The sequence below is a fragment of the Pangasianodon hypophthalmus genome, chromosome 9 (assembly GCF_027358585.1).
Source record: "Pangasianodon hypophthalmus isolate fPanHyp1 chromosome 9, fPanHyp1.pri, whole genome shotgun sequence".
NCBI lineage: Eukaryota > Metazoa > Chordata > Actinopteri > Siluriformes > Pangasiidae > Pangasianodon > Pangasianodon hypophthalmus.
In genome coordinates, this window is record NC_069718.1 from 9,159,390 (window position 1) to 9,183,713 (window position 24,324).

Below are 24,324 nucleotides of genomic sequence, written 5' to 3' on the forward strand. Positions count from 1 at the left end.
GTTAGGAAGTGCTGGATTCCAGATTAATGCGAAGAGTATTTGGGTTTCCATCCTGGTTGATATCTTGCAGCCTGATGAAATACAGCTTTAGAATCTCTATGTAATTATTTTGACTAACTTCTTTTGGCTTCAGTTCTCTGGACTGTTGTGGTGTACATTTCAGCGTTCACAAGCCTGAGTCTCCACTGTGCTATTCTAGTGAACAAAGAGTGTTCTAGTCTGAATATATAACAGTTTTTCACGGGTTTTCATTTTCTGGTCATCGAGTTTTTGAGCTCGTGTTATCTCACCTGGCTATCACACAACCTAAAATTATACAAACAGGGGCTTTTTGGAGAAGGTCCCAGATCCATTAGGAAGATTGACTGTGTCTGTGTGAGCACGAGAATGAGAGGGAATGTATAAGTTGAGAACGCATCATTAATTCGTGGCAGCAAGGAGGATGGCTGTGGTTGTGGTTGTGCAGGCGGCCAGAGAAAGGTTCGTGAAGAAGGCCAGAGAATGTTGAAGAAGGTCTGGTTTTCAGTCTGAAACTTTGACTGTCTTTTAAAAGTTACACATAACCGTATAAGGAGATCCCAAGTTTTCAAGGATTTGACAAGTCGCATGCACATGCACAAATCCAATCTCACACTGACACAGGAGAACCAAACTGAACTTCTTGAGTATGAAAAGCTTGCTTTGAACATTTAATAAATGAACCATTACTTTATTTTAATAATGAGTAATTGTCTTTGGTGTTTGTTTTTTACTTACAATAAATCATGCATTAAAGAGTCCCACCCATCATCTTTGTGGTTTAGGTGATACACAGTAGAAGTGCTTTATGAATTAAAGGGCAATCCCAAGCATTACTAGCAGCCTGCCTGGGCCTGAAGTCCTGCTGTTCCCAGACAGGACTAAAAAAAACACGCTTTATCTGTGCATGCATCTGTGCGAATAATCGTATACGACTGAAAGCATCAGGTGAGCGGAATGTGTTCATTCATGTGCTCAGAAAAAAATCATGAAAGCTTTGCATATTCCAGATCCATCAAAACATTTGTACATTTTAGGGCAAGACGATACACGAGACTGACAGAATGTGTGTCAATTTTTACCCCATTACTGTCTGCTCCATGTCAAACAAGCTTAAGACTGCATCTGACAGTCATAACAATGTTGTGAATGGGGAAAGCTCTGTTTCTCTGGTTTCAGTCATCAGTGTTTCGTCTTCTGATGACAGTGTGTTAGCACGCAGTAAAATCATCGGCGCTGAATTGAACCCCTATAGAGTTACGCAGGAAGTAATTTGACCTACTGGTGGTGATGCTGTGTAGCGAGCTTGGCGTCAACAGTCGAATACTGTCTCATAAGCAAATCCTCACAGAGATGAGTTGGCTGGAATTCAGGGGAACCTGTCTTTGAACCGTCTGATTGGTTGGCCATGTTTGGATCCTTGGCTCATCATTTGCGATGTTTCAATGTCCATTTCAATTTTGGATCCCACAAGACGTTTTCTGGATCTCTTTCTTTTCTCTCGTCATATATTTTCTCCTTTCTTTTCTCTCACCAAGTACAAATAAATAAAACATTCACAAAGGAATTTTAGACCTTTTCTATGATAACTGCTTAAAACATTAGCTAGATTAGTAATGGCACATCAAGTCTGTCAAATCAAACAGGCTTTTAGACATTTTTAGGGATAGAACAGTCCTTTCCAAATAGATTAAAGATTATATCACTGTAAATAGAGCACTTTCCAAAGATTGGATGTGTTTTTCCAAGCTAAATCTATCCATTTCTTTCATTAAACTGTCTTTAACTGTAGGTTGACCTTCTAAACACATTCCCTTATGGCATAAATTCATAATACAATAATGTGATCACCATCTCTGACAGAATATGTGGGTGCAAGCTGCTGGAAACCCATGTCTTGCACTCATTCACAGTCTAAAAGTCTGAGTTTGTTATGTTTTATTACAGACACCTGAAAAATATAATGGTCTACTCATCCACAGAAACCTCCCAGATGTTCAAATATGGAGAAAGTTGTATTTTTGTTTTGCTGATAGCAAAAAATAGCTAAAAAATGGAACGCCTATTTGCTGTGTGTATTATTTCAGCTGTATTTTTTTTTTTAAAAAGAGCATTAACAGTTACGAGCTGAGGGCAGCATGGTGGCACAGAGAGGTAGCGCTGCTGTCTTACAGTTCCATGGTCCCGGGTTCAATCCTAAACTTGGATTACTGTCTGTGTTTCCCATATTCTTCCAGCGCCCACATGAGTTTCCTCCTTGTTCTCTGGTTTCCTCACACCTCTCAAAAACATGTCAGTAGGTGTATCGGCCAAGACAAATTCATATTTAAGAAATTTCGCACAAGCAAGAGTGCAGTTATACTGAATATCAGCATGTCACAGCTGTGCCAATATTCAATATAACTGCATGATTGCGAGTGTGATATTGCTTTCGTACAGAAGTTCTATAAACAAGAAATTAATTTCTCGCAGAGCTCACAATGATTTGTACATTCCCATTAAAGGTGCTTCAGGTAAAATTAGTACCGCTTCTTCCTTTTCATCTTCATCTGACGAGCTTTCATATGTTAAGTCAAAAGTACCATTTGCCATGTTTACTGATGATGTCGCTAACACTACTGTAGTAACCGTTTTGGAATAGGAAGTGGAAGTTTTTCTGGCCAACACGGACGAACGGAGTGATACACACAGTGAAATGTCCCAGTGCGGTTATAGGATATATAGGCACCCTTTGAACACCGCACAACCAATCAAATTAGTGGACTGGAACTAACTACTGTATAATGTTAACTCAAACCTCAGGTCTCCTCCCTTCCTTGCCAGTGCCATGAGTTTGTGATTTTAAATCCCTGGACTTCCTTGAGTAAACACCCTTAACCTCATCTGTATGCTGACATTGTATTGCATGTCTCAGATGTAAATCTCTTCAGATAAAAGCTTCTGCCAAATGAATAAATGTAAACGTACCCTTCACAATAGTAAACCACCAGAATGTGTCTCTCTGCCATGACCGGTCTTCACGTCCTCCAGCCGACTGTAAGTCATCATAAAAATGTATTGTATTGCTGTCAACATTTTATGACCCTCCTTCAATCTGCCATACTTCTCTTGGTCTTCCAGAATCCCTCTATAAACACTGTTGCATTCAATGACAGCTTCATGGCCTGTCTTAACTGTACGCTTTCTGGCCTTCACTGTGTGTCTGAGGTGAAACTGCAGGCATGATTTTAATCCTGTGGCCGTTTCTTCTTTTAAGCACACCTTGGCTCATGAGTAGCATATCCTTGGGGAAAAGAATAGTACCATAAAGAAAAAGCGTTTTAATGCAGACAAAATTGTCAGCACCATTGTTTTTTTAGGTGGCTTGTTGAGCGTCTTCCCAGCATCTTTTATGTCCAGATTCGGATTCTTCTTTTCCCACTAATAGCTCAATATTCATTTAGTGGTATGTGTAGTGTGTGGAAAGCGCTCCGCAATATGAAATGGTGTTATGGCATATTGTGAATGTGGTTAATAACTTTATATGTATATGTGGCATGATTAATGGCAGAGTTATTTTCATACCATTGTTGCGTGAGGGCCTGCAGTTCATCATCCCACTTCTTTATAAAATGTTACATTACAGGTTGTGGTCGTCTAACAATGGGAAACTCCTGTGAACTGGTAAAGCTTGAGATTTACATAATGACTTATTTGCAACCCTCTTAATCTTTTCGGTATCTGAATATTTGTTGTAGTTGGCTTTGAACTTTCTGCAGGATGAAAAATTGTATGCAGATTTGCAGGGAAGCCTGAAAGACTCAGTAGAGTCTCTTTGTGCTATACAGGGTAATTACGTTTTGGCTTGGCTCCCACCATGCTTTTGGAGGAATATCAAAGTGTGGCGACTGCACATGCATGAAATGTTCTCATGTTTAAATTAAATTAGATTTCTCTTTTTGCTGTTCTGTCTCAGGCTTGGCACAAACAGTCAAGGTGCTCAAACCTCATTCTGTTCATTCTGTACATCTTTAAAATCTTTAAGCATTTCGTACCTCTTACTTATTGTCAGGAATTGAGAGGTTAAACAAGTAGATGATGCCATATGACCATACTTTATGCACTCACTGGCTACTTTAAAAGAGACACCTGTACCCGTGCTCATTCATGCAGTTATCCAATCAGTTAATGTTCATATCAAACCTCAGAAGGGAGGAAAATTTTAGTCTCAGTGATTTTGACCGTGGCATGACCCCATTTTTAAAAAAATCCTCGATGAAAATTTCAGGTAATCGATCGTAATTCGGCAAATGACACCGGACTGAGGAAGTGACAGAGTGAATATGTTCAAACTGAGGTTTTTACTGAGTGTTTGTCATCCGTTCCTGTTGTGAGCTGTTTTAAGCTTTTTAACAGACTACATTTTCAGAAAGTACAAGCTCAGAATGTCTGTTGTAATGTCAACTGATAAAAGCGCTTCAACTGACTTGAAAATTGACTATAGATGACAGAAAGCATTGGAATGCGATGAGGAAAAATTTGATTGTTTACACTTCAGGTGTACTTTGAACAGTGTTACAATGATTTAAACAATATTAACCTCAAATTGATTAAACTGCCTGAAATATGTCCATATACGCAATCAGAGACACCTCACTCCCAGCCAATCAGCTTTCACCTGAAGCATAGCACAGAAGATACGCACAGTGTGTAGTTAGCTTGTGGGAGGACTGGGAGGGAGGACGTCTCTGTGTGCCATGTTTACCCATAATCCCCCTCTCTGCATTGCAACACAAATACGCATAAACACAGAAGTATAAAACAGCTACTTTAGTAGGTTTTTTTTTAAACTAGATACTTTCTTACTCAAGTAGATATTTGGATGAGAACTTTTATTTTTATTTGAGCGTCTGTTTTCTTAGTAATGGTACTTTTACTGGAGTAACTATTTTTGATACTCTAACCACCTCTGGCAATAACAAGTATAAGTTATTATTATGAAAATACAAAAGTTTTTATAACATTGCAACATTAAAGCCTACACTTATGGATGATTTTAACTTAACATAGCTATAACAAATCAGTCAAATTATCTATTAAAGTTTTAATAAAGTTACATTTAAACTGAGATTGAGAATTTTTAAATATTTTCCTCCTTGAATCCCCTATAGCAAGAAACAGTAATGCTACAGATAATGAAGTATTTTTGTTAAAAAAAAAAAAAAAAAAAGTCAGAAGTTTAGGATAAAATGAAGTATTTTTATATAGCACTTGTATGTAGGATGCTGGATTTTGTGAGCTAATAGAGCATATTGAGCCTTGTACTGATCCACACAGTGCCTAGTAGATGCAATTTTTTTTAGTTACATGTTTAGCAGAAATGTACAACATAGTTGCAGCTCATGTTCACGTTCAGGAGCTCCTGGCTACAGACAATATCAACGCACAGTTTCGGCCCAGTGTGTCTGGAATTTTCAATGCATCACTATAAAAACTACTATTTAAGTATTGAAAGTATTGAAGGTACCCACATTGAAAATTTCCACAATTCCCCTGTCCTTATATAGAGATGGGAGACCGGTGAGCATTTATTAACGCTTCAGATTCAGCGTTGTTTAACATGTGAAGCTTACGGTTGGGCTGCTTGGCAGATTTTATTTCAACATGAATTTCACAAGGATATTTGGCATCTGTCAAAAAGACATTGATATGCTTTGCTGGTTGGTTGTAGGCATGTTTCTGGACAGAGATCAATGTTTTTCTTTCCATCATGTGATTAAAAAACCCTGAACATGGGTGCTTGTAAGCTGGAACTGGTGGTGGTTGCTGCTGTGAAAGGAATAAGAGAACGTGATGTTTCAGATGGAAAAACGGGCATAAAAATATCTAGAAATAAAAATTCTGGTTTATCCTCTAACCACATTGTTTTTGTTTCATGGAGGGTCAGATGCCCCTAGAGTGCTGTTTAATGCCTGCAGTGCTAGCATGCTAACATTGATTTAAAAAAATGGATGCGTTGTTTTTACTGTTGAATTTGGTGTTTGTATTTTCAAGCAAATTCAAAATTGCGTCAGAATTAGACTTTGTAGCAACGTTATTTTGCTAATCTGTAATACCTTATAAAGCTTCATTTTAGCAAGACTCATCATTTAGCATTTCATTGTAGCTAGCTGTCCATATGTGAGCCAATAACCAAAGCATGAAGTCCTGTCTCAAACCTTCTCGTATTGGCTGACATCAGAATATCCTTCTCTATTTGGACTTTTTAAACAAACAACGCTGCATAATTTTCACACGTTACAATGCTTTGGTGTAGGGCTGCACAGTATATCAAAATTATCGAAATATCGCAAATGTATATATCACGATATGCATATCTCAAGGGCTTGCGATAAATCAATGATTTTGATACTTCAAAAAGTTTTAGGTTGCCGCAGATAGCAGAGAATGCTTTCTTTTCCTCAAAAGAACATGAAACACGTATGATGGTTATGTCATTTTCAGTTTTTAAGTATATATATATATATATATATATATATATATATATATATATATATATATATATATATGTGTGTGCGTGTTTGTGTAATATATATATATATATATATATATATATATATATATATATATATATATATATATATATATATATATATATATATATATATATTACACAAACACGCACACACATATATATATATATATACATATACATATATATATAAATTGATTTTACAGACTTATAGCATGATCGTACTGCTTATAGCATTATCGTATATCATATCGCATTCTTCAGTATCGTGCAGCCCTACTTTGGTGCCTGTTGTACTTTAATTCCTTTCTCTTTTATAACACGATGAATAGCATGACCTGTGTTTATAATGGATACAAAAACCGTCCTTGTGAACGCAGCCTAGTTGCTTTGACGTTGCTTTTATTCAATATCTCTCTCTCACACACACACACACACTCACACTGCCTTGTGTCGTCTCCCTTTGACACAGCAGCTCTCATGCACTCAGAGCAGGGCATGCTGGGATTGAAGTGAACTCGTTAACCTATGGCTGCCCCTCAGCTTCCTGATGCAACATTATTCACTGTGTAGAAACACACACACACAAACACACACACACACACACAGGCTGTGTATCATCTCTCTGTCCAGATTAACCCAAACTGCCCTCTCTCTTTTCTTTCTAGCCTCTCTTCTCATCTCTCTCTCTCTCTCTCTCTCCGTCTCTTACTGCAACCCTGAGAGGAAATTTATGGCTACAAAACAGAAGCGTCATCATAGGTTTCTTTAGTAGTCTTTATTTGTGCTATTTTTATCCTTTAACACTTTGATAACACTTTGATAAGTGATGGCTGGGACAAGTCTAGGCTCGGGCTAATTTTCCGTTGAAAACTCTTGTTAGCTTTGTTATATACCATGCAAAAACTATAAACATACAAAACGTGTGATGTATGCATGCAATTAGCAATGTCATGGAATTAGCATCACAGAATTAGCAATGTCACAAAATTAGCAAAATTAAGGAATTACTGTCATAAAATTAGCATTGTCACAGTGAAAAATTAACAATATAACAGAATTAGCAGTCTCACAGAATTAGCAGTCTCACAGAATTAGCAATAACACAAAATTAGCAATGTCATACAATTAGCAATTAGCAATGTTGCAGAATTAGCAAAGTCACACAATTAACAGTGCCACAAAATTAACTATTAGCAATGCCACAATTAAAAATGTCACAAAATTAACAATTAGCAATGTCACAGAATTAGCACTGTCAAGAAATGAAATTCCTCACATTTAGCAAAGAAGTTAATCACACTAACAGCACTTTTATGCCATTGCTTACTCTGTGACATTGCTAAATGCGAGAGATTTCATGTAAGATTTCATGAAGTATGTGCTAGGACCAGGGTGGCAGTGGAGAAGCAGTATTACTACAGGTAGTTTGCCTGAATAATTCTTGTATTATTACACACTTCATGGAAAATAGCCTGCATTGACAGACCAAAAATATTCCAGTTCTGGGGGAAAACCATACTACATTGTCTTCCCAGCTCAGAGGAATGTGCATGGTGTTAATTTCCACCTGGTTTTGGAAAGTGAACAAAATTATGCACAAAACTATCCACCACTAATCACCCAGAGTACAGTACATTGAATGGACCATGGAATCGACCTCACTTCACCTTTCTCCACCCGCTCTTGGGAAGTCCATTGCCGTAATGTCTGTATAGCATTATAATATCTGTAAAGAATTATTGACACCACTAAATGCTTAACTAGTTAATATAGCTTGTTACGTGGGATGTAGCACAGCTTGTGTACTGTTGGATAGAAACATGATCTGAATATATGAATGTATGGTTTTTGACTGGTGTCCGATTTGTCAGATTGTTGCTCCTCATAGAAGTGGATATGCCACGTTTTTGGATATTTGCGTACAACTTGTGAAATCATTTGAATAGAAATGCCACTTGTGTGCATACATAAACTGCTCTGCCTTTTGAGCTTTATTATTCTTTGGATACTGAGAAACACTATGCACGTTTTGTCCAACTCATACATGGATGTAGCAGGATGTTTTAAAAAAATATATTGTATTAACCCTGCTGTATCAGGGAAGATTGGCATCTGAGAAACCTCTTGTTTTTCTTTTATCGAGGCGTGTGCTAGTGTTGTGCTTTGGTTAAGCAAATTTGAATGTGTGTGTGTGTTGCTGTTTAAGAGTGTCTGAGAATGTGTTCAAGGTTGTATATTTTAGCGTTTTTGTTAGTGTTGCGTTGAGAATAGCGGGCATAACTCTCGACGCTTTATGGCCTGTCTTACTTTATGGCCACACAATTTTCTCTCTCACGCCCATTTCACTTGTTTTCTCTCAAAAGAGATTCATCACGTTGCAGGTAGGAAGCAATCTCAAATCCAGTCTGTTTGGTATTTCATTTTTCACGCTGTTAGATTTAAATAGTAGTAGAGATCACGTTACTGCTTGGTGCTCTTTGTTTGCGTTGGGTTTCCATAGCGTGTCTGCACAGTGTGCTGATTTGAATGATAAAGCAGAACCAGATGAAAGTGCATACACTGAAGCCTGAGCTCAGGGTTTCAATGCAAATAATGTGGTCGTTTTATAATAGTTTGTTATTTTGGTCTTTAATGCATCGTGAAATTTAATGGGAAATGTGAAAGAGTTGTTATTATGTTGGAGCTGCTATGACCTGAAGTGTTTTTCTCTAAAGTGCTATTACTGAGGCCACTTTACTCTAAAAATTTGTTGAGTGGCTGAAGGAGAAACACAGACCGCCAAAATATGTTGCAGCTAGACAAACGTAGATAAACTAAACACACATTGTCCAATCAAAGAACAAATTACACAAAAGGACACACGACAGAACTGGAAGTTTAATGTTTTTTGGCTTGAACAAAAGGGTTACAGCTTTTCTGTTTACCATGCTTAGTATTGGGAGGAAACGGGTCATGAACCCAGTGTAGCATTATGGACTTTAAACACTTTAAAAAAACTAACAAAAAAAAAACAAAACATACAAACACAGCTGCATAATTGAGCTTTAAGTGTGTGTGAAATAGTTTTCCAACATCTTTCATTTCCATTTTAGGGCTTCTCAACCAGGGGTTTGTGGTGGCATTGCAGGGGGTTCAGTGGGTTAGACAGTGATACATATCAGACACATTAGGATAAATTTTAAACATTGACGAGGAATGAAAAGCAGGAAAATTCTGGAAAAGTACAGCAAGGAATTGTTAAAACTTGGATGTATGTGCATGGACAGTGATGAGACCAAACCTTCAGAATGGACAGACACATTGCCCTACGTGTGTGGCAAGTTTGACACAGTTTTCTAATGAAAGTATGAAGCCAGCTTTCTTAAACAGACATTAGGACACAAAACATGAAAATCTGGTCATAAACCCAAACATGGCAAAGTTGCATAGATTAAAATGGCAACAATCAGTGTAAATGAGCAATACAAGCTTTTTCAAAGAGCAAAAGATTCATTTAACATCTTGACACAAATAATTTAGGTTGAAGGGGTTCAGCTGACAAAAATTTTTGGGAACCCCTGATATAATATATTGATCAACCCTATTAGTTTTGTTGTTGCGCTATTGGTAGATATTAGATCGATAGAGAGGATAAAATCTAATATCACAACCAGCCATTAATGTGTAGTAGAAGGTTTATCCTCTTCTGAGTGTGTACATTTCCTACATCTGTAGGATTAAAAGCTGTGTCCACAAGAGGGCAGGTCAGAGTCACGATATTCCTCTCAAAGCACTATAATAATAAATGAAATTTACTTTGGCCACTTCCTCTGATTTTGCACAACAGTGTAAACAGTGAAGATGGCAGGAGTCAAGGAGGATATAATAATATGTATGAGAAAAGGTCTGTGGCTTCTGTCGTTTTTTTTCATTGTGTTTATTCAGTCTTTTGCTGATGGCGTTCACAGTATTTGTTGTTCAGCTTTGTATCCCAAAGTTAGTATTCCTCTTTTACCAGAGCAATTTGCCAACGCTAACCATTTTTTAATTAAAGAATGATGCATTGTAATTTTTATCCATTTATAGTTACATTTAATGTTGTTGAATTCCCACGAAACAAGTCAGTTCTTGTTATCACTTGCATTATATCAGTTAAAAACAGTCTCACCAGCCTCTCTCTTTTTTTCCTCTTTCTTGAACTTGAGACAAAAATGCAGTCTACCAAGAAAGCACAAAGCTCTCTGTCCTGAAGACTTTCCCATGGTAGAAAGCGAAAAGGAACAGCTTTATCTCTGTTACAAAGCACCGACACTGGAGACTCCTTACAGCAAATGTTAAATAATCGTCTCCTTAAAGAAAACTAAAACATCTCAACTATTGCACATTTAAAAAAAAATTATTATAATTTTTTAAATCTGTTTATCATTAGACTTGGATTAAATGGACCGTCCTCCATACAAATCCCTGTGAATGAGCTGTTACTATAGAAACGATAACATATTAGAGCGCATGCTTTACTGTAAACCTGTGATTTGAATTACAGTCTGAACTACTGTCACGGTATAGATAACGAACCAGCACACGACACTGCTGTTGTGGAATTTGTAATCAAAATGTAATATATGACATAGTCTGATTCAGGAGATATCTATGGGAGCTCTGGCAGGATCTAGGGAGATCTCTGTACCCCCAAGACACTACCTAATTCGAAGGCTTGTTTTATGCCCATTAATCATAATACACAGATGGACTTGTGATATTGCTGTATACCGTAATAACTGTGCATTCAGTTTAAAATCCAGAGCTACGATATTTGATGACTGTTTCCCGTATTTCAAATCTGATAAAGTAGTTAACAGTTGGTCAGTCACAAGTGATCAAGTCTTTGCCTTGACTTCTGTATAAATTCATTCTTCTTGATTCTTAGAGAAACCAGTACTCAGGCTAATCCCCCTTCTTGCACCGTGCATGCAGCTCTGAGGTTTGTTAAATCTCAGCACTCTGAACTCCAGAGGGATGTTGTGATCACGCAGGCGTGTGGTGGCCTACAGCCGCTCCCTCTTGGCTGGTGATTTGTTGGAGCAGCACCTGCTCTGTGTTTTCACACATCGGGAGGTAACGACCTGAAGTGCAGAGAGTGCAGGAAGAGCGCATGCTCAGTCACGGCTGAGGGAATACACTCAGCATGCCGAGGATTTCCCTGCTGTAACACGCTGTCAGCCATGATGGATTGGAGGCCCACCACTTGGTCCTTATAGTGCCATTTAAATAGTCTGAATTTGGAAAATTGATGGTTAACCTTTTTGTCTGGCTTTTAGAAACCATGGTAAGTTCTCTCAAGAGATGGTTTAGGTTCATTATATTTCTTTGCGTTCCGTACACATGTCCCTGCCTCTTGTTTAAAATTATTAATAATTTACAGTCAGCCACATGTATGATAAAAGGATGCAAGATTTACTCTTTTAGATTACACAGTCCGTGAACCATAAATTACGATAGGCCTTCCATATATCAACATTATCAACATGTTTCTGTTTAAAGTCAGCGAACTCTAATCAGCCTTTTTGTGTTTGAAGTTAATTACAGTAATGAGTACAGCGACTGTAGTATTGTCATTAAGAAACAGGCCTGTCTTGTAATTTAAGCTTCCTGATTGTTGGCCCTACTCCCTTTTTTGGGCAGCCAGGCGTGGGAACATAAAGTCATAGGGAGACGTTTGCGTGTGTGTGTGTGCGTGCGTGCGTGTGTGTGTGTGTGTGTGTATTCAGCGGGCATCTGAATAAACCACAGGACCTTTGTGTCAGTTAGCTTCTCCTTAGATGATTTGCCCTTCCCCCCACTCACATACATCACCCCCTCGGCCATCTTATTACCTCACCCCCTCTCCCTAACTCAGTCCACCTCCTCCTCTCACAAGCCATTGTCACCTTAACAGCTTTACTACAGTCTCTTTGCTGATCAGTGTTGCCAACTTTGTTGTGAGACTGAATTTTAAACTGCTTTAGTCACATCATTAAAAAAAAAAAAAAAAAAAAGCCTGTTGACTTTTTGAACAGACACTAGTGACTGTCCTGGACTCGATACTACTCTACAGCAGCTGTTTACATGAGTTGAGAGAACAGGTTCGGTAAATGCACCACAAGTGTGTAAAGCCTGGCTGACTTTCACTTGCATGACCCTTTGTTGCCAACAACTAATCACTGATCACTATTGTTGGCAACGGCCAATTGCCGAGCACCATTGTTTGTCCACTCGCTCACTTTTACGCTCTTCGTTTTTAAACTCTCTTCTTGGCGATATTTGCAAGTAATAACAGTGAGTTACTCCATCATTTGATTTCTTGATCCATAAATAGTTAGTTTGTGGTGCTGTGACCCGAGATGATTTCCTTCTATAAAAAATAAGTTATATTATTTCCTATTCTGATAAAACTCTATTCTATTCTGTTCTGAAATCTGCTCAGAAAATCTTCCTACGTGTAACACATTTGATATGCAAATGTACAAAATGACATCTGGTGACTTGTAGCAACTTTTTGGGCATGCAAACACACACAAGTTGAAGCACAGACTAGTATGTGTATTGCAAATTACACTAAAGAGTGCACGGTTGTTCTGTTTAGATTAGATTAGTTTGGTCAGAAACCTGTAGACCCGAACCCAAATAAATAGCAATGCAACATTAACAGTGCAAAACAAATATCAGCTCTAACAGATACTTATGTTTAGAAAAATACTATTAATAGCAATAGTAATGATAGAAAAGAACTAATAGTCTCACTCTTTATCAGCATCCTGCTTTACGTATTTAACCAAGTCTACCTAAACTACATAGTGCACACTAACTCCACAGAAAAACAGGAAGGGGATCATTATAGCACAGATCGTAGTTAAATTGTAGAGCGATTGTAGTTAAGATGATCTTGCAAAACTGATGCTGTTGGGAAACTGGGCCTTCAGTAACACAAATGCCAGTATAATTAGTGGCATGAAAATAAGTTCATAGACATCATTAAGTGGATATGTAGATGAGAATTGTTCTTAATTACTATTTGATGTCAATTGAGTATAATTTTAGACTGAAGTTTGTTTTGTATAATGCACAGAAGGGGAAGAATGTCTCTTTCTTAAGCAAAGAAAATTCAATTCATTCAATTCAATTCATTTTTATTTGTATAGCGCTTTTTACAAAGGTCATTGTCTCAAAGCAGCTTTACACAAACAAAAGTAAAGTGAAGTGTGTGTGTGTGCCGTCTCTGATGAGCAAGCAGGGCGACAGTGGCAAGGAAAAACTCCCTGAGATGGTGATAGGAAGAAACCTTGAGAGGAACCAGGCTCAACAGAGAACCCATCCTCATATGGGTTTACACTGTAGTGTGCGTGTGTGTGAGCACAATGTGTGTTGGTGTAGTCCATGGAAAACAGCTGAAGCGTTTTCGTGGCAGTATGAAGCATTGCCGGTGGACAGGTCCAGAGTGAAGGGGGGGAGGTCTGGATCACCGGCAGCTCAGGAGTGTAGCTCGGCAGAAGGAGAAGGAAAGTGGTTAGGTACACTCACAGTCACCGTGTGGAGATAAAACTCAACATCCACGAGTCCCCCAGATCTACTCCTTTGATAAAAACACTAGTCGCTAAATGCTAGGTTATCATCATAAGAAATCATAAGAAAGCAAAATCATAATCTAATCAGTAACGCTAATTTAGTTTCATGTTTACTGTATGCATTTTACCAGAGTAATGCTTTCTTGACCCTGAGGCAAACTGGGATCCACAGGAACGTCGCTGAGGCTTCCTATTCACATGAATCCCAAATGACCTCCTATTCACTATCTACATACAATGCCACAGTGCCATTTGTGTTTCGAGTCACAGTACTGACAGAACCAGTGATACTCTCACAGTATGTGTACTGTCACGTTGTTTATCAAAAGAATCTGCGTTATATCATCAAATTGCCCAGCAGTGTGAGTATCATGAAGAGTACAGACTAAAAGATATTTTACAGAATTTACAGAAAAGTCTCCTGAGACAAGGCACTTGTATAGAGTCGAGTGCTGTGTCTAAAATCGTTCCCTCTCTCTTTTTCACTGTTTTCTTTTTATACATGTCATTTATCATTTATACATGATATTTATATTTGTCATTTATACATGACTAACGTATCTTTTGGCTTTAAAGAGCTTTTTTTGTTGTTGGTTACTCTGCACTCCATTCTGACAAGTACATTTTGAGCCATACATCAACTGGACATTAGATTTACAGTGCACTATGGGTAATAATATAGTACACTACCCAGGGAATATAATTTGTCCACTCAGAATTCAGAATATCTGCACCCCACAGAGAGTATTCCTTCTTTATCTTTAAATGGTCCTGGAAATAAGACAGAGGAGCCAAACAGGAAGTAAAGGAAACAGACTGAGATATGAACCATGAGAAAGACAGAGGGAAATGTGGATCTTTGGAAACGTTGCCATAACAACCTTCTGGTGAAGCCCCGCCCACTAGCTTGAGTGTCAGTGGGCAATTCAGCAGGAGTGAGTGATCAAGGAGGAGGAGGGGATGGAGGGAATGAGTTCAGTCACAATGTGATTGGTCACACCTCCTCTGTCTTTGTGTGGAGTGAGGCATGCTGGGTAAGGAACCCTGGCTGACTGAATGCTCACTCGAGGTTGGGAAGGAGCTGGAAGGCAGTGTTTGGATTAGGAGCTGAAGCTACAGAGGAAACAGCAAGGTAGAGAAGCCTCTTTATTTTCCTTCTCTAGCGCACCACGTTTGTGTGTTGTAGTGCTCCAGGGCACGTCCGGGAGGAGGAATCAGGAGCCGTGTCGTCAGAATCACAAAAGCAGGGGGTGGGGTTGAGCCGGGAGATGCGTGGACAAAGAAGCCTGGCTGAACAGGATTGTTTACTGCCGTGCAAGCGTCTCCTCTCCTGCTGCTGAATGGCGGAGGCTTCCAGAGTGAATTCAGCGATGGCTGAAGGACAGCTGCGAGTACTGAACAGGAAAACCTGTCTATCGAGGTCTCCCCTCTCTCTCTTCTATCTCACCCTGCATTTTATGCAGTTCAGCCTTTCAGTAGCGAGCTCTTAGCTTTTATCCGTGTGTACATGCAGAGGGTTCCTTCATTGAACGGTTAAGATGGTCTCAGGAGAGCTTGTTGATCCAGCTGCTGTCTGAGGAGAAGGGAAGGGAGAATTTATGGTATTAATGGATATGTTGTCATTAAAATGGCATCCATAACTGTTTGAACTCCCTCTGCAGCTGTTCCTCTGTCCCCTTCACCCACCCGGGGGAGGGAGCAGGACAGAATGAAAATGTCTGCCAGCCCTTCTCTCTGTGTCTCTCTGTCTCTCTCGGAGACTTCATGTAATTCACTCTCTATGCTTTCTAAGGTGGCTTTACTTACCTTGGCTCTTATTGCGTCAGGATTGAGTGGTGTGTGTGTATATGTGTGAGCTTGTTTGATCCCTGAATGGTCTGGGAAGCCAGACAGGATCTAGGTTTCCTGTTTGAGGTGCTGTCTCACGAAAAGCTTTTAGATTTGATTGAAAACATTACAGAAAAATAACCCGAAGCCGTATTATTAGTCTCTAATAAGATGTAACACATTAACAGGCCCAAAGCAGCTGTGTCTTATGAGTCCAGTTGTGTTAGGAATAAGAAACGTGACTAAACATGAATTAGCTCTGGTGAGCCAGTGACGAGCTTTACGTACGGAGCATGTGATGTAGATCTGGCCTGTTGTGTAAATTATAAACATACGCATGACCTAAAATGTCAGTTTGGATTTGCTTTACTATATTCTTAACGTCTTTAACTTTTATACATACTGTGTATAAGGAATAAAACGTGATGGGGCATGCTGTAATGGGAAAAGTGTGGTGTAATGCAGAGTTACTGTTTTTTTTTTTCTCTTATACCATTGCAGTTTGCCAATGATTACACTTTTTTCATGAATTAAAAACTGACACATCCTATTTTTCATCCATTTATAGTTATCTTTAAAAAGTTGTTGTAGCAGCGATAAACGGTCATTTCATAACCAGCCTCTCTTTATTTCTCTGTCTTGAGGTTAAGACAAAAACACAGCTTTGTCATGTAACAGAGAAACCAGAAAGTCCAAAGTGCAAAGCCTTCCATCCTGAAGACTCTCCTGTGTCAGAAAACTTAAAGTTACAAAGCTCTGACACTGGAGACTCCTTCAAAAAAAAAATGCTACATAAACGTCACAGAAAACCTTACATCAGCAATTACACACTGTTGTAGAAAATCATCTGACCAATCAGAGTCCGGCATTCTAAATTCCTGTGGTATAGAATGTATTATAAGGGTAAATGATTAAAATTAACATTAGAATATTAGGATAACATTTTGTTGTTAGGATTCTTACCCTACTATTTGTTATTATTTAACTGCTCTGTGTAATATCCATGAATTGTGTCCTGAATAAATTGTAAATCAGTCTGGATAAAAAGCTCTACCAGGTGAACACATGTAAATGTGTCTGGTTTGAATTTGTATTGAATCCAGAGAGGCTGCTGAATGTAGTGAGGTGTCTATGTTCTTTAGCAGGTGTGATCTTTCTCTCTGTGTCTTTTGTAATGCATGGAGCTGATCATATCCTGTTGACATTGCCACCAGAGACCTCAGTGAGCCGTGACAACTGGGTGTACTTTTCCACTCACAAGGTGCAGATCCTGATCCCCGGGACAGTTACTAATCAGAAAGCTTTCTATATATTTTCCACTGCCAAAGAGAACCACTGGTGTCAGGGAGTTTTGTGGAAGCATCATTTTCTCACCACGATACCAACCTGACCATCTTAATGTAGTACATGACTGCGATTGTTGAGGGGGAAAAGTTATATTGTAGTGATGAACCAGTGGTCTGGGTAATAAATGAGAGTGTTCCTGACATTTGCGACGAATTGAAAAGGGGGTTAAAAAATAGTACAAACATGGATCTCATCTGGAATCTGTTATTAAAACCAAGTTCGCTGAAATCCTCCATAGTCATTATTTTTACACTGTTTATCACTAAATTGATTCTATAATGATCTTCCTCTTGAACCGCATATGATAGTGCTTAAAAAAAACCCGGCACGACCACCAACACCGTGTCAGTGTAAATCTGACAGTATATGCTTTCACTCAACAAAAAACACAACTTTTTTGAGTGAATAAGATGCAAACTACTGATACTCAGGATACACTGCAAACAGAAAACTGAAGGACATGAAATATGTTTTCTTCTGAATGCTGTAGGAATCACTTGTCACATACTAAAATACTGAATAAATCAGTCTGCATTGTAACAGCAACAGCTAGACATTTCAGAAAAGGAATCACTGATTATGTTGATGGGGATGTTTAAATATTAGAGAGTTGGAGTAAGTAGTGCTGTTTGGTGTCGTCTGTCGGTTTTCTGTCCTGTGTCTGTGGGTGAAAGCCGATAAAGCTCCCAGTTCCAGGCTGGTGATCTAAAGTCCTTCAGTTCAGGAAATGAGAAACAAAACAATGATGTGAGTGTGCAGATGGAGAAGTTTGTCTCTTACATGAGAGAGCAATATAATCATGAGACAGAGTGTCTGTCACCATCACTGTCAAAGTTTATTCTTCTCAGTAGTTAGAATAAATAACTTTTACCCTCTTGTTGTAATCGATATTCTCCTGATTGCAATGATGTTGATGGACGTTGTGTAATTGAAGCATAATGGCTTTTCTAATTCATTTTCTAACTTGTGCTTTAGTGACAGTTGTGAATGTCTAATACAAGGTTCAAAATGTTGCATTTTTTTTGTTCAGCTTCTAAGCTGTGAATAAAAGCCACCTTTCATTTCGATAAAGGATTATATTTCTGAATATCCAGAAACCCAGCACCAAGTAGTGTTGCCAGGGTTTTTCCATGGACCCGAGCAGCTTTTGAATTGATTTTTTCGCCGCAAGTTGGAGGTTGGATGTTGGGCGTACGTTCGATTAATTATGTCTTTTAAACCATTAAGCTCTACTTTCAGAACATTTACTTGTACCTAATTCTATGCCGTGCTCCTATAATAACACTAAACACGTGATTTTTAATTTTTTTTTCCTTAAGCTCTGCCTAATTACTGAATTATTGGCACACTTGTACACCAATAGTCTGCACCCTGAGCAAAAATAACGGCTATTTATTATGTAAAGTATAGAACATTTGGGGTATACTGATATAGAAAAATAATCATCAGTGAGGTGGTGTGATCCAATGCAAAAATTGTTTTACTTCTCTTATACCATAGCCAGCAATGACATTTTTTTTTTTTAGAATTAAAGAATGACCCATGATCCACATGATTTTTATCCATTTATAGTTACATCTAATGTAGTGGAACAACTATGTAATGACAGCATTCCAGTTATCACATGGTATAACGGTTGTTCTCTCACCAGCCCCTCTTTTTTTCTCTCTTGAAGGCAGAAAAAAATGCAGCTTGTCATGTTACCAAGAAACCAGAAAACACAAAGTCCTCTATCCTGAAGACTTTCATGTGGTAGAAAAGTTACTGACCGTAACAAAATGCTAACTCCTGGGACAGCTTCCGTAAATGCTAAATAAATATCTTCTTAGATAAAGCTTCACTACATGAATGATGTACTTTTTTTCTTGGTTAAATAACGTTTTTATTATTAGGTATTATCAGATTTTATGGCGCATCCATCATACAAGTCTCTGTGAATGAGCGGTTACTACAGGAAGGATCATGTATCAGAAGAGCGCGTTAATATAAACCTGTGATATGCCTCGTAGCCAGAAGTACTCTCAGAGCTGCTGTTATAGAAAATTAATCAAGACCTTCTGAGAACTGCACTGTGCTATAAAACAACAATCATATGAGGGTGCCATGAGTGCAGTGTGTCCTGTAGCTCTGTATCCTATTGTATGAATTTATGATGTGTATCAGTGAATCGATGTATTTATTCTCATGGTTATACTTTATTTATGACTTTATGTAATTATATGAGAACATTTTAGCTCCTTGGTGCTTAGGGAAACCGCACGTTGTAATACTTAGAAATGTATTGTATGGCGGTTTTAAATATTACATTACTGAAGTACATTGCCAAATATAGTCCTTTATTTAATAGTCATTGAGCTGCTGTTGTCTCTCTTTCTCTCTCTCTCACTCACACACACACACACACACACAGACACACATATCTGGCAACCTTGTCAGCAACCATCGAAGGCTACAAGATCAAGCAGATCTCAGATCAACTTTGTGGAGGATCTAGAAGCTTAGTTTGTTTAAGGTTTCTGCCACCCACAGTTCACTTAGTCATACCAGGAGCTCTGTGTATTCTCTGCTAACGTGGGCGTTTCAGGCTAATCAGCTTAGCTTTTCTCTTCTGTGGCCAATACAGTGCTTTAACTAGGCATTTCTGTCATTTTACCTGTGGGAAAAGATTGACCAGTATTCTCAGGTCCACACTGAGCTACTCATCTAGGTGTGCCAGACCCCTCTGGTGGGGATCTCCTCATCCACTGTGCCATCTCACTGCCATGCTGCCATGCTGGAGACCAGGATAAAACTACTGAAAATGAGTGAAGGGTAGGAATCTAGTTGGAGGTGGTGTTCAGCAAGCATCCAGTGGGTCACCAATATGATGCATTCAAACTGCATCACTTTCTTCTCAAAGTTTAAATGTAACCCTTGTCATGGGACATTAAAAATATAATGGATGGTTATACAATTAGTCGTGGCATTGTTTCTGTTCTTCTGCCAGTAGTGATTCATAAGCCGCAGTGGGTGAAAACCTTCCTTGATAAACAGGCTCTATACACAATTCACCATTGGTGAGTGAGACAGCATGTGCAGCCATGACTCATTCACCCCATATTCATTTTGTTCATTTAGTCATTGTTTAGTAATTGGGGATTTATTATTCAGTGCATAGTATTAAATATTTGTCTAACCAGGCTGGACACACTGTTCCTTTTCATCAAAAGCTGGCACTTGGTTTGTTTTAAAATTCACTCACCGCTTTCCAACGTTGTTTCTCCCATTTTTTTTCTTCTATAGACTCTTTGCACACGTGGTGCAGCATCTACGGTCACGGGTCACAGTGAATAAAGGGGAATAGTGCTGTTCTGTTTTATGCCATGGGTTATGTAATGCTGCAGAATTGATATTTTGCACTGCATTAAGAAACAAATCGAGATCATAATTTTAATACAATTGTGCAGTCCTAGATGCTGGCCATTTTCTTTTTCATTAGTAGTCAAATGTGGAGTGAACCATTACGTTTTGCACAAAGCTCTTGCACAGGTTTGGAATGAATGGATGCTGGTCAAAGTATTCAATGCATAGATATGAACTGCACAAAAATTGATCATACATGATAAGTCTGATCTATTATTTTAGTATTTATGAATAGTGTGCATGACAAATAACCAGTGAGAATGGTGTTTAAGTTCTTCTGAATTAATTTTAGGTGCATCTGAAATTTTGTCTGTTACCGAATTGTACGTTAAGTTGGTGAGCATGAACTTATTCTCCTGAGAGACTCAAAGCTGTATATTACTGCAAAAGCTACTTTTTCAGGATGTTTTATTAATTCTTCTTTGTATTACTTCTTTGATTATTTATCCTTGTGCTATTAATGCCACTTTACCTCAGCATTTCTAACTTTGACCCTCTGACCTTTGCCTTTTTGTCCTGCAGGTGATGTGTCTCCGATCAGCATGTCTCCTATCAGTCAGTCCCAGTTCATCCCGCTGGGGGACATCCTGTGCCTGGCCATCTCGGCCATGAACTCTGCACGCAAGACTGTCACACAGGAAACCCTCATCGAGCATCTCGCTACATGCTTCCCAGGTTCTACTTTACATTACATAAAGTTCATGATATCTAAATGACACTAATCAGAATCTCTGTTGATTATAGCTGCCTAATCACGTTATGTGATTGGCTATATGATAGAATTAGTCTTTGTGCATTTTCCATTACCCGCAACATTTACACTTTTAAATGGTCTTTACTGGATTTGCAGCTTTAGCCAGGAATTACAATGAGCTTTATTCATAACTGCAATTACAACCATTCAAATTAATAAAGGACTGTTATTAAGGAAGACACTAAACTATACAGGAAGGGATATTTTTAAAAAGGTCAGTCCATAGATCTCCTGTGATCTGATCTGAAAGAATAATATTGTGAATTTATATATTGAAAGCTTCCTTCTAAAAGACCGCATATAAATTTCTATTTCAGTTGCCAGGATCGTGAAAGCTTTTTTTTTTTTTTTTTTAAGTCGTAAACCTGTGATGATGTGAGAAATGGTCAATAAGACGTGAGCTCCGTGCACTAGACTATGGCAAAAAAAAAATAGTGTATTTGATTTACTCCAGTTATATTCCACATCACTGCTAGTCTCTGAAGGCAGAAGAATTACAGCACTGAAACGCTGCAAACCATGTGAGGAGCATAACTCAAATTTATAGAGCACAAATAAAAGCATTGCACATAGTGTATGAGAGTTAAAATGAATTGTGTGGAATGTGCACTAAGTGACACTGCTATACCCTAGAGTCAGTCAGTAACACAGGAAATGTCACATTATTGAGTACATTCAGTGTTGTACATTTTTACATAAGCCTTCTCAAGGACTTTAGCATTAGTCTGGAGTGCTTTAGTACTAAAGGGGTTGAAGTCATGCTGTGCTGTTTAAATGTTCATAGAGTAATACAACCAGTGTCATGTGATAAGTGACATTTTAATACTGGGGTGCTGATCAGAAGATCGGGGTTCAAGTACCACCATCACCAAGCTGCCACTGTTGGGCCATTAGCCAAGACCCTTAACCTTATCTGCTCCAGGTGCGGAGTATCATGGCTGACCCTGCGCTCTGACCCCAACGTCCTAACAAGCTGGGATATACGAAGAGAAGGATTTCAATGTACTATAATGTTTTTGTGACAAATAAAGACTCCTTGTACTAGATTTTAAGGAGCTCCATAGATGGTGGATCCTGTTTACTTCCAGTTTCATTTTACCCATTTTCTCCCAATGTGGTCATTTTGCCAGTTTCCACTTACTAGCCAGCTCTCCCCAATCGTACAACAGCAACCAAGTAGAGAGGGTTATGGCTAGCACATGCTTCCGCCAAGTCGCATGAAGCCGGCTACCACATCTTTTCTAACTGCTGTTCATGCTGTGTAACAGAGCAGCCAAACACTTGGAGGAAACCTCCGCTAACTGCCCTCTTCAGCATACATGAGCTCAATTGATTGGGTGATTGGCTAGTGTCCCTGTGCTTGACAAGGGAGAGAGTACTACCATCCCTCCCACACAGAGAGCACCACCAATTTTGTTCTCTTGGACTACTGGCCATGGATGGCTGTGGCATCATCGCAATCTCAGATGATAGGGCGAATGCTTGCCATTATTGTAAATACACATCCATGAATTGAATTGTGGGAACGGTTTGAGTCCCATTGTACCAAATTTGTTTTTTATGTCTCTCTGCAAGCATTGGGACTGTCTGCTACAAACTGGTGTAAACATCCCCAAACAGGTGTGGCACACCAGTAGGATTGTTACTTTTCTCTTTTGTGTCTAGTACTTTTCTAGCTCGTGGAATTGACAGCTTGTGTCTTTCAAGAGCGTTGGCTTGGTATGCCCTGAGCCTAGTGGGAGTCAAAAAAGGATTAAAAAAAATTCTTTTTGGTAGTCGTTGGTAAAGGTTCTTATTGGTAATCACACACCTTTGTCAAATATGCCTTTCATCGGACACTTTTCAAACAGATGTACTTTCACAATGATTACATCAACATATGCCTTTGCAGCATTATTTTGTATTTAAAAAAGAGTCACATTTTCCTGGTGTCTCCCCTCTTCAGCATGTGTACCTTTAATGCTGTAATTGCCTCATGCATATTTCTGTAGTCGAAAGTGTTGCATCATGCCAGACTGGCATTAAGGGCTCAATGATGTAACAGAGGGTAAGGGCAGGGACGCTATGTGCGTGAAGTGACGCTCTGAAAGGAATGAACCAGACAGCAAGGGCAGACCTGGCAGTGTTGTGTCTACATATTGTGTCAAAATCCACCCATTTATTGGAACACTAAATGAGGCGGTGGTAATAATGAATGGATATTGTAATGGGAATAAATCGGATTTGATATACTCTAATAATTATGGCTTAGGACTTGCATGTAATGTATAGACGAGTGACAAATTAAAGAAAAATACAAAAACTTAGTAAGCCAACAGACCAGCTTCAGTGCATCTCGGCATCAATTATACAAGTCACTGAAGGGATGAACATCATTCTTTCAAAAGATTTTCCCTCAGCTGATGTTTTGATGATGGTGTTGGAGAGCGCTGTCTAAAATGTTACTCAAAAATATTCTAATTATACTAAAATATGGTGATTGTTAAGGCCATAGCATATGCTTGACATAATTTTCATTCTTATCAAACAATTAAGTCAACCCTTGTGCCCTGTGGATGGAGCTGGAGTCATCCTGGAAGAAACCACACCCATCAGGATAGAAATGTTTCTTCATAGGATAAAGATGATCAGTCATAAGAACTTTGTATTGATTTGCAGTGAGTTCCCTCTAAAGGGACATAAAAGGGCATAACAGAGCCACCATTTTTCCCTTTAATTTCTCTTATGTATGTGTGTTTATATATATATGTGTGTGTGTGTGTGTGTATGTGTGTTATATATATATATATATATATATATATATATATATATATATATATATATATATATATATATATATATATATATATATATATATATATATATATATATATATATATATA

The 24,324-nt window shown here is 38.5% G+C and overlaps 1 protein-coding gene across 5 annotated transcripts in view; it reads left to right on the forward strand.

Annotated features, from left to right (window-relative positions):
- Positions 1–24,324, forward strand: part of stox2b (storkhead box 2b) — a 65,520-nt gene that overhangs the window by 29,092 nt on the left and 12,104 nt on the right. For 3 of the 5 annotated variants that reach the window (XM_026919307.3, XM_026919308.3, XM_053237148.1), the window contains one exon: positions 21,211–21,363. In XM_026919307.3, coding sequence (XP_026775108.2) covers positions 21,211–21,363 — 153 coding nt within the window. The other 2 variants (XM_026919310.3, XM_034307295.2) reach the window with 2 other exon arrangements.